At 41.3% G+C, this 11,780-nt stretch overlaps 1 protein-coding gene across 3 annotated transcripts in view; it reads left to right on the plus strand.

Moving 5' to 3' along the window:
• Window positions 1–10,633, plus strand: part of b3glctb (beta 3-glucosyltransferase b) — a 38,467-nt gene extending 27,834 nt beyond the window's left edge. For all 3 annotated transcript variants that reach the window (XM_069720144.1, XM_069720160.1, XM_069720169.1), the window contains exon 15: window positions 7,797–10,633. In XM_069720144.1, the coding sequence (XP_069576245.1) occupies window positions 7,797–8,009 (213 nt within the window). In that variant the 3' untranslated portion in view covers window positions 8,010–10,633. The remainder of the gene's footprint in view (window positions 1–7,796) is intronic.
• Window positions 10,634–11,780: the final 1,147 nt, after the last annotated feature.

Here is an 11,780-nt window from a genome sequence, read left to right on the forward strand (position 1 = left end):
CATGAATGTGGGATCTGTCTGTAGGTCAGGTTTTTGGTAATGACGGATTTGATGCAAGTCCGGGTGCTCACGAAGAAAATCCAGCGACAGAGAAGATGTTCCAATTAACTGGATGGCGAGCTGACCTACGAGTCCTCAAGGAGGATCGTTCAGACTAACAACTATTTGAGAGTGGACTTCCCTTCTTCACTTCACGGTGTGGTAGGATGGACAAAAACACAAACATGGATCGAGCCAGCAATCAATCAGCTAATTGACAATCACAGACTGGAGCCAGAGACATTTATTAGTTTTAGTTGTGCGCACTTTATTATCTTAGTTTGTTATTTTTTTATTTTTTTTTGAGGGGGTCGGGGGGAGCATTTTGCCATTTGTTGTTTAACCATCTGTGCTGCAGTTGTTAATACAGTTCATGAAAAGTTCATTCATAGTTCTTTCTGATACTGGTCCACATCACCTTTCTAATCTTTAAACGTAACCAGGGTTACACATTTCTGTGTAAATAAAATGAGCTGATGAAGTGATGACATTTTATATCCAAAAGGTCAAAGGTCAGCTTCACTATGACATCTTAACGCTCTGCAACGCCCCAGTCTGAGGTCCAGAGCGTTCTGGAGAAGGTTTTCATCAAGGATGTCTCTGTACATTGCTGCATTCATCTTTCCCTCCATCCTGACTAGTCTCCCAGTTCCTGCTGCTGAAAAACATCCCCACAGCATGATGCTGCCACCACCATGCTTCACCGTAGAGATGGTATTGGCCAGGTGATGAGCGGTGCCTGGTTTCCTCCAAACATGACGCTTGGCATTCAGGCCAAAGAGTTCAATCTTTGTTTCATCAGACCAGAGAATTTAGTTTCTCATGGTCTGAGAGTCCTTCAGGTGCCTTTTGGTAAACTCCAGGTGGGCTGTCATGTGCCTTTTACTGAGGAGTGGCTTCTGTCTGGTCACTCTACCATACAGGCCTGCTTGGTGGAGTGCTGCAGAGATGGTTGTCCTTCTGGAAGGTTCTCCTCTCTTCACAGAGCAACGCTGGAGCTCTGTCAGAGTGACCATCGGGTTCTTGGTCACCTCCCTGACTAAGGCCCTTCTCCCCCGATCGCTCAGTTTGGCCGGGCGGCCAACTCTAGGAAGAGTCCTGGTGGTTCCAAACTTCTTCCATTTACGGATGATGGAGGCCACTGTGCTCATTGGGACCTTCAATGCTGCAGACATTTTTCTGTACCCTTCCCCAGATCTGTGCCTCGATACAATCCTGTCTCGGAGGTCTACAGACAATTCTTTGGACTTCATGGCTTGGTTTGTGCTCTGACATGCACTGTCAACTGTGGGACCTTATATAGACGGTGTGTGTCTTTCCAAATCATGTCCAATCAACTGAATTTACCACGGGTGGACTCCAATCAAGTTGTAGAAACATCTCAAGGATGATCAGTGGAAACAGGATGCACCTGAGCTCAATTTTGAGTGTAATGGCAAAGACTGTGAATACTTATGTACATGTGATTTTTTTCGTTTTTGATTTTTAATAGATTTGCAAAAATTTAAAAAAAAATGTATTTCACATTGTCATTATGGGGTATTGTGTGTAGAATTTTGAGGGAAAAAATGAATTTAATCCATTTTGGAATAAGGCTGTAATATAACAAAATGTGGAAAAAGTGAAGCGCTGTGAATATTTTCCGGATGCACTGTAGATATACTTTATTGATCCCAGGAGGGGACACTTTTTCATTACAGCAGCATAGGAAGATACAGCAAAAGCAATAAAAAAAAAATATTACTTGAATAACCATAGGGCTTTTGCACTTTCAGTGCTCGGGCCCTAATTACAGAATAAAAATAGAGGTAGTAAAAGTATAAATAATGTAAAAATGCACAGTATAAACGAATAAAATAGAATTAAATTAAATTAAACAACAGTGTTAATGGTGAAGGACAGATTTGGCCAGAGGGGTGGTCAGGATTATTCAATATGGATAACAGTTTCTTCAGCGTCCTCCTCTCCACCACCTTATCCAGACTGTCCAGTTGACAGCCAATGATGGAGCCGGCCTTCTTAACCAGTTTGTTAAGTCTGTTGGTGTCGCCGGCTCCAATGCTGCTCCCCCAGCAGACTACGGAGAAGTACAATGCACTGGCCACAACAGACTGGTAGAACATCTCCAACATCTTGCTGCACACATTGAAGGATCGAAGTTTCCTCAAGAAAAAGAGTCGACTCATCACCTTCTTGTAGACAGCGTTGAGGTTGGTCTTCCAGTTCAGTCTGTTGTCGATGGAGACACACAGGGACTTGTACTTCACCATGTCCACATCCTCAGCGGTCGTGAAGCTGTTGTCTTCCTCCTGAAGTCGACCACCATCTCTCTGGTCTTGGCCACGTTCAGGAGCAGGTGATTTCCACCAGCCCACTCCACTCACTCACCGAGGACATTATGACCATATTGCACATTTGGTGAAATCCTGAATTGGTCAGACTAATCTTGGGTGTCCACTTTGTAACTGTGCTGATTGTTTAGGTCGTCTGTGTTATCGGGTTATTTATGTGTGTGAAGCTTTGCAGCAACATCCATATTTAAACATGCTTAGCCGGCTTTATTGGGCGAGCATGTGAACCTAGCATGTGACAGTAACAGCTGTTTTTATTACCGAGGCATAACCAGAGGTATATGGGCATATTAAAAAAGGGAGAACAAGTTTTGTATAAGCTATACAGTCTGACACGCTTCAGTCAGTAGCACAGCACAGCTTTCAGCGTTGCCAGGGGAAGCACCCACCCAGAGAACTGCAGCTCCCATAAATATGTCCAACAAGATTTTATCATCCTCTTTTAAAAACTAGGAACATATCTTTGTAGCGCCAGCACCATTGCAGTCAATATTTTATGGCACAAAAAGTAAAGAGAATTCAGTTAGAATTTTATTACACAGCACCTGAAAGAATAATAAGGTTGTCAAAAAGTGTCTTACACACTAGTGAAGGATAAAAATCAAAACAAACTGCAAAATGTTAAGATAAAGAGGTAAATGTTACACTGTATGTGTGAGGAGGTGTTGATTTCTCTTGCCTTTGCTCATCTTTTTCAGCCTATATAGTGGAGCTGTGTTTTATTCTTTGTCAAAAAGCTGGCTTTACTGCAGGCTCATGATCACAGTATCAGACCAACATGTCCCTCATTCCTTATTTGTAATCATCCCCCCTCAGTGTAATTAGTGCTCTTTGTTGCAGTACCTTGTACTTTTGGTTAATTTGGTTGCAAACTGCAACCAAATAAACATCCCTCGCCTCACCCTCCCCTTCAAAGACATCACAGACACGATGCCAGATGATGAGCTCTCTGGTGAGAGTAATCGCATCATGTTGGTGGAATACCTGGGTCAAATTATTCTGCAGCCACCGCTGTAAAAACAGGTGTCAGAATGAGATTCTGAAAACAGGATTTATGTGCTCATCACACCCACTGTGTATACACATGCAGGCGCACACGCACACCCATTTCCAACCTGTTAATGTGTACCACTTGGTACACATCACCACTTGGCAGCGGTAGAATTGGAATCGATGCCACCGGAGGGAATAGCGAGCTCACCTTGAAGCCACAGAGAAGTGATTACAGCATGTTGAAATATTCTGTTTTAAGTTGTCGAAAAATACAAATTGCAGACCTTATGAGAAACACTGTCTTTTAGATTTTGAGGATTGTCAATTGCAGGGCAACCTCTGAGTAAAGCCAAAATGGACATTTTCAATTCGTACACTGTCTGTCAAATAAACCATACCTAAGGGAGCAGTGTGGAGGTTTAGCGGCATCAAGCCATGAGGTTGCAGATTGCAACCAAATGAACATCCCTCGCCTCACCCTTCCCTTCCACGCGTGTAAGAGAATTTATGGTGGCAACAAAACTTGCAAAAAAAAGCCCTTTCTAGCGTCTATGATTGGTTTGTCCAAGCGGCAACTGTAAGTGATGACACCCATTGCTTTGTGAACTGCCATTCTCAAGCTTCGAGTTTGGATTTTTTCGCCATCACCATCTTGCTATTTTGGAGTCAGAAGTGACCATATTTGGACGAGCTGAGAAGGATTGAGTGATGATTTTGATTCGATCCAATTGAGAACCCGAGAACACTTTGTCACCCACTTATAGCGGAAACCTGACTGCACCACTGCTCAGACACGCCCCCAGAAATGCCGCTTTTTGCGGCCGAATATCTTATTAATGATGGGATTATTTATCAGATGGAGCACCATAGCACTAATAAGGAGTGACCTTAGTGAATGACACCATAATAAAACAAATTATTTGCTTTATATTTCACGAGAGAAGTTGAATGGGAGTTTATGGTGCCAGAGGCTTTTTGGAGCCTAACACCGAGTAGCACTCGGTGGCATTGCACTTTAAGGCACTTCTGCATCGGCCTCACTTTTCAGACCCAGAAGCTACATCCACAAAAAGCACATAGACTAATGCTCTTTTGTTATTGTTGCCCTTTGGACAAACTCAACAATGACGTAGGAGGAATCACTTGGCTAAAGTGGCTATAGTTCAGGCATACAGCTTAGAGCTTTTGATCTACTAAAAACTGCTTCCACCTCTGACTGAATGACCTCTGAATGACATTACTGTTTTGGGCTGCTCTGCTGTTGATTCAAATAGAGAAGCCCACAATGTATTGCAAACTATAGTACAAAACCGTAATATTGTCCTCAGTTTTTTGAGATAGGTTTTGTTCGGTGTGCTCCATTTGAAACGTAGAATTTTGCTGAAGCTTCCTCTCTTGGGATTTGATCTTTTTCTTGTTTTTGCGCCTCAATACAGTGTCTTGAACATGCTTGTCTTGTCATTATTAGATTTTTATGGGTACTGGGTAATAGGTTAATAATAAAATGAGTATGCTGTCAGCAACATCACTTCTGACTAACATTGTTTTATTGGCTTACAAGGTGTGGTGGAAATCGGGAAATGATGAGTCTGAGTCAAAATTTGTCTTTAAGGTCCTTTAGTCAAAGCTTTCTCCAGAAAGATTCAGACAATAAAGAGTACAGAGAGTCTGACCCAGAGTGCAGAGTGGTCTTGTAATTTAAAGAGGTAGGGAGGAGACAGCACTTTGATCAAAGCAGCTTTGAGTGATGGCAGACTCAGGAGGGTACTGTCAGCTCCCCCACAATCAAAAGAGACAAAGGAGTGCTTGTTAGATATAGTTAGGCTTATGTTTGTATAGGGACATGGGTAGATACAGTTGTTCCCCTACAAAGGTTTGCAGGTTTTTTTGTAAGGATTAAATTAAAACTGCGAAATAGTAGTAAAAGTGTAACTGCTTTACTTCATTGAGAAACAAATGAGGAGACATATTTAAGAAAGGATCAATGGACACCACAGACAAAATTCAATCTGTGGCATTGTATCAATTCTGTGAAAGGTTTTCTGTCACCTTTGCATTTTCTCCTAAACTCCACTCCTCCTTCGCAGAGCTCTTAGGAGCTGAGGTGTTTGGTATTACCTGGATATAATCTAAACTTTTTTTTTTTTTATCAGTCTGAAAATGTGATTTCATTTCAACACTTCCTGACACTGGGAATTGTTGAGAACATGTCCCTCATTGTCTGTCCCTCAAAATTAACAATCCAGAACTTTTAGATGAAAAAATAATACAGTGAGAGATCCATCAAGGGTGAAACACAATTTGGTCTATTGACTAAAGTTTTACAAGACTAAAATCCAATTTAGCCTCACTATATTTGAGGGAGGGGCGTGCCGCAGTGGTTAGCATTGTCGCCTCACAGCCCTTAGGTCTTAATGAGAGTGTGAATAGTGTTTGTTTCCGTCTGTCTCTATGTGTTAGCCCTGGGACTGGCGACCTGTCCAAAGGGTACCCTGCCTTTGCCCAAAAGGGAGCTGGGCTAGGCTCCAGCCCCTGCATGACCCTGTTCAGGATAAAGCGGGTATTGATAATGGATGGATATTTAAGGGACATGACTCTTACTTGTTTTCATCTGTAGAAACTCTTTCCTCAGTCATCTTCCTGGACATTAGAACCAATTCTTAAATTGACAGGGTAGAATTTGTATTATTTTCCTGTCTGGCACCCAATTATTATTCTGATTACTCTGGTGATAAAACTATGCGACACATGGGCCCAGAAGTTTCTGAGTTAAGTGTATTGGAGTGCATCAGTTATTCAACTTCCTCATCCTTGTAAGTAATTCTATCTCCTGATCAGGGAGAGCGTCAGGGCTGTCCCACTGTTAGCACACATAGTACTGGTGAAATGCGTTGTTGTTTTTGTTGGATTTAATTCCCACTAAGACTTTCAGCTGCACCACCTACTGACATACCCTGAGTCCTGTCTTGAGGTGGAAAGTGCAATTACTTACTGCATTTCTGCACTCCACTTAAGTTTTTCCATGATCTGATTCTTTATAATTCCACTCTATTTCACAGGGGAAAATTTACTTTTTATTCCACGATAATTACCTGACATATTTTGTGAAATTGTGTTTATTACAGATTTAAAAAATCTAAACACCCGTGTTAAATTTTGCCTATGTTGTAAATAGTTTGCAAACTAATTCCCCCAAATGTGATAGATATAAGAACAGTCCAAGATCACCAAACAACAGTTTTAAACTGAATACACTATGAACTCTATTATCAAAACAATGAAGCAGCACTTGGCTGCAACTAATCATTATTTTCTTGATCTATTAATGTTGATTATTTTCTTGGTTAATCATTTTGTCCATAAAATTTCAGACAATAGTTTAAAACTTCCCACAGCCTGAGGTTGTAAGGGTGTTTGGTCTGTCCAACACCCCAAAACATTCAGCTGAGAAGCATCAGATCTTCACATTTGAGAAGCTGGAACCTGAAAATATTTGGCATTTTTGCTTGAAACAAACAACTAAGATTAATATCAGATCATTCAAATGGATGCAGGGTACCATTTTGCCAATTGACTAATGGATTAACTGAATAATATTTGCAGCTCTACAGCACAGTGATATTTATCAGTGTGGGTCAAGTTAATTTATGTGCTTGTACCTGCAACCTGTTTGTACGCAGCTTGTTTTGTAACCTAAGGTTATTATTTCCTCCACCAAGGAGGTTATGTTTTCGGTTGGGTTTATTTGTTTGTTTGTCTGTTTGTCAGTAGGATTACAAGAAAACTAACAGTCTGATTTTCATGAAAGTTCCCAGACATTTGTAACGTGATCCAAGAAAGGAATCCGTTAAACTTTTGAGCACATCTGAATCACGGGGGATGGATTAAGTTATTTTTCACTTTCATTAACATTGCAAAATTGGTGGTTTTGTAGGGGAGAGCTGGACATTTTTTATTTGTAACATCACTAAAGTTGTAAACAAAGTCCTACAGATTTTGGTAACAACTGTTTTGTTACTTGTTGGTGATGTTATAGTACAAGCTTTTCATATTTACATATGTACACTAAAATGTATGGTAAATTTTATTAACCACAGAAGACTTTTCGCCCTAACAGAGGTTTGCACTCTGTGCCCTTCTACTTTTTAATGTAACTAAATCAATCTGTGATCCATAATGTAACTATTATTGAACAGAAAAATTTCATTAATTCCTAAAGGACACCTGCTCCATCCAGAAAGTGTAAAACATTTTAATATTCATAACCAGCTCTCCAACTCAGTGTTTTCCAATACTTTCAGCTCTTTCTTGAGAAGTTAGAATTCAAGTGAGACAAAAAAAAAAATCCATTTTCATTTCTATCAAAGCAGAGATGTTTGAGAGTAAAAACTTCTTCGTAATTGTGTTTCACAGGTTCTCCTGAGCGCTGTGCTGGACCTGCCTGTGACATTTCAAATGGGACCCGAAAAATGTTGCCCTTGTAATAACCCATGTCATGTGAACAAGAGAGAACCGGGAGTTCCTAATAAAATGTCAGTCTGCTCTACAGATGTAATAAGTCTACACTATCTTTCTGTGTTTCTCTCCCACGTATGTTTCTCTTTTACTGTGTCACCTCTGCTTTAGTCTCACAACTATTTTCCAAGTTTGGTATTATAATGCATCCAATTCCACATGCCAGCCCCTGGTGAAAGATTAAACAGTGAACCACAAATATTAAACCCAGTTTACACGTACAGTAGATGGCAATATGTGAACCTTGCTAAAGGCCATTTAATTTATTGCGCAGCTTAGTTTTGGAGTTCTCTAAATCATATTAAACGTTATTGAATTATCTAACGGAGTCCCGAGCCAAAATGTATCCCACATGAGAAATCTCTACAGGAGTAACAGCTGCTGTTTGTTCATAAAGTCAGCCAAGAAGATGAAAAATCCAAGTAAAGTAGAATGTTTTTCAGGAAAGAATTACTGTCTAAATACAACTGACAAATACATCAACCCTGTACACACACTGTATTCTACTATAGCGCCAGTGTTACACTATCAAGATAATCAAATAATCAAAATTGTTAACGAGTAAGTGTAGGATAGAGCGGGAGATTGAGAGGCGGATCGATGCTATCTCAGCTGTAAAGCAACCGTTGTACCGGACCCTTTTGGTGACAAAGGAGCTGGGAGGCAAAGCTTCTGAGTTACCAGTCATCTATGTTCTGACCCTCACAGATGGTCATGAGCGTTGGGTAGCGACCGAAAGAATAGGATTGCGGATACAATACGCTAAAATGGGTGGCCGGGCTCTGCCTTCGACAGGGTAAAGAGCTGCGACATCTGGGGTGAGCTCAGAGTTGAGCTGCTGCTCCATTGCCTTTGAAGGAACCAGTGGAGATGCTTCAGGCATCTAATTAGGATGCCTCCATTGGAGGTTGTCTAGGGACCTCCAACTGGTAGGAGACCCCGGTGTAGATGCTGAACAGGCTGGATGGATTATATATCTAGCTTGGCTTGGATACACCTTTTGATCCCCCAAGAGGATCTAGAAAGTTTTTCAGGGATGTCTGGGCTTCACCTGCTGTCACTGTGACCAAACTGGGATAAGCAGCAGATTGGATGGATGGATGGATATGATAAGACAAAGATTGTGAAGTAAACACATTTGGACCTGATAATGACCCGAGATGAGAAGTTATTATACTTGAGGGGGACCATATCCATCCAATCTATCCTAGAGTTGTTGAGATATTTCATTAAACCCAATAGTGACAACCACATGGTGGCACAAGAAGAAAAGTCAGGAGCTCATCAAAGGCCTCAGGATTTATCTATAAATATCCATATACCATGAATATTTGCACAAACTGCCATGGCAATAGAGGGAATAGTTGCTAATGTATTTCACTTTGGACCAAAGTGGTAGCCCAGACTAGCATCGCCATTCATAGAACCACGAACACATCTACCATGGCTACAGCAGTGCCACTGCTACAAACATTGGATTTGTGCTGAAACTCCTGTTGTAACAGTATTTGGCCACAGTTATTGTGTGTAGAGTTACAAGAATATCTTTGCTGTTCTTGGGCCATTCTCATTTGGGTTATTTTGAGCTAGTTAAACTCTAGTTTTACAGTGTGTGATGCATGGCTTGCTTCAGATATTTCCACAGTAACATTTCAATAAAGAAGCTACCTGCTCCAAAGAAGTTTGGCGAATTAGATCAAAATACCCAAACAACCTGCTTAGTGACCAAGAAGCTTGAAAAACAGAGTCATCATTCCTGCATTCAAAAAGCTGAAGCTGAGGCGAACCAATACCAGTTTTATACCATTCTCTGACAGTAATGTGGATGTCGGAGGTGCAGATCCAGCCAGATGTTTAAACTGGTAAGTGTCACTTTCAGGGGGATCAAGGTTTTGTAATGTGCAAATTTCCAATGTGCCTTAAAATAAATGAATGGAAACTCGCCCACAGCCTCTGGCGTGTAGCTGCCCACTGTGAATTTAGCATGTGTGAGATACACACATTTGTTTGAGCTTATTAACTACATTTTGCTATTTTCTGAAACTGCAGATACAGACAAGAAGACATTTTCAAAATACACAGACATGCTGCTCGTTAGCGACGTGTCTATGCTTAAAAAAAAAAAAACTTTCCTCCGTGGAGTTGCGTCCAAGCCAGATTTAAGCAGAAAACTGTCGCTGTTTTGTTTTTTTGTCATTGATTTATTTGTTCATTCTGATTGTTGAACTGCTATTATCCACTCTGATGCCTCTTCAGATTAGCCACTCCACCACTTGCTGCATCACCTGATCTTCTCCATCCCTCTGCTCACCTGTTTACTCTGCTAATCAGTCCCTCCATATTTATACCTTGGCTCACCGCTCCACTGCTTGTTGATTGTCTTGGTGCTTGGTGCCGTTTCTTCATACTGTGCTTGTCCTTCCTTTTCGGAAGTTTTTGCTAATATGTATTGCTGTAGAAAATGCCTGCAGTTATGCCAACAAGAATCTACGTGATTATGTGTACACCACAAATAAAATTAGTCCCTTTGTAAATTCCATCGAGAGGTGACACTGCTGTGCATTTTATCAGAAAAAAACAGTGTTACTTTTGACACCTGCAATTAAAAGGGATGACTCATTTGGAAAATGTGTCGCATCTGATTTTTGCAATTTTCGCACACTTTATATAGTCAGAGACCCTCGTAAGAATGAAGTAATGCTGGGGAGTATGAATTTAACGAGCAACTGGAAAGAAAGGAGGACATTAGTAGGTTTTTAATTTTTTTTCATGTGAATGTCTTTACGCAACAACATAACAACATACTGTCAGCTTGAATGTGACTGAAGTTTGGAAAGGGCTGTTGATTTATCTAATTTTTTTTGCAAATTCTTTGCAGTAACTGAGAGGAAACTGTTTCTTTTGGCCAGGTCATAACAGCCCGAAAGCTGAGAGGATTTTCATGCCGCTGCTGTTGAGAGGACCTTTAGCACGGTAGAGTGACATTTTCCACTCCAAACCACAACTAGAATTACGACCTCATGGTTGTATGCCTCTGCCAACCAGTCAAGTTTCGGTTTGGATCCATCCTTGTCCAGACTCATATAATAATGTTTACGTAGTGAAGATTTTGAAGGGATTTGGCCAGTAAAGCTGATTCTGAGACTACAAAGCTATAGCCATAACAGTAGTCGATGCTTCAAATATTGATGTTGCTGCAATGAAGCTACAAATTATAAAACGTGGATGCTTCACAAACATCTTTAACCCAACAACAGGGAAAATTTACACAAAATGTACACCCAAAATGAATGTCAACAACCTATAAATGTTCAAATGTGAACTATAGTCACAGTCTTTCCATCCGTTCTTCAGTTTTATGTTGACCAGAAAAGTGTTTGTGCAGAACATTATGATGTCACAGTGAAGTCAGGATTCCTGTCTGCTCCTCTGTTTTGTCCCCAATCACCTCTCCTCATGTTTTCTGTCATTCCCCTGTCTGTTTGTTATTGTTTCCGCATGTGTTCTGTGTCCTCCTCTCCTTGCCTCCTGTCACCTCCCATGGCCACGCCCCTCACCGGTCTCAGCAGCTGCTACCACTCCCCAAATCACCACCTGCAGGTGGCTCATTTCCCTGATCACCTCCCCGGACTATATGTACCCTGCCCCTGCAGTCATCTGGTTGTCGGTCCATACTGCGAGTTCCTGCTAGTCACCGCAAGGACTGCCAGTCACCCGTCCGTCACCCGTCCGTCACCCGTCAGTTCCCGTTGCTCCTGCTCCTGCTCCAGTACAGGTACCCTGTTTCTGCTTCCAGTCCTTGCTCCCAATCTTGGCTGATTGCTGAAGCTAAGCAGGGTCAGGTCTGGTTAGTACTTGGATGGGAGACCACCTGGGAATACC

The sequence above is a fragment of the Brachyistius frenatus genome, unplaced genomic scaffold (genome assembly GCF_029030835.1).
Source record: "Brachyistius frenatus isolate BFR_SWC_R1_liver_20210118 unplaced genomic scaffold, ASM2903083v1 Contig_5, whole genome shotgun sequence".
NCBI classification, from domain to species: Eukaryota; Metazoa; Chordata; class Actinopteri; family Embiotocidae; genus Brachyistius; species Brachyistius frenatus.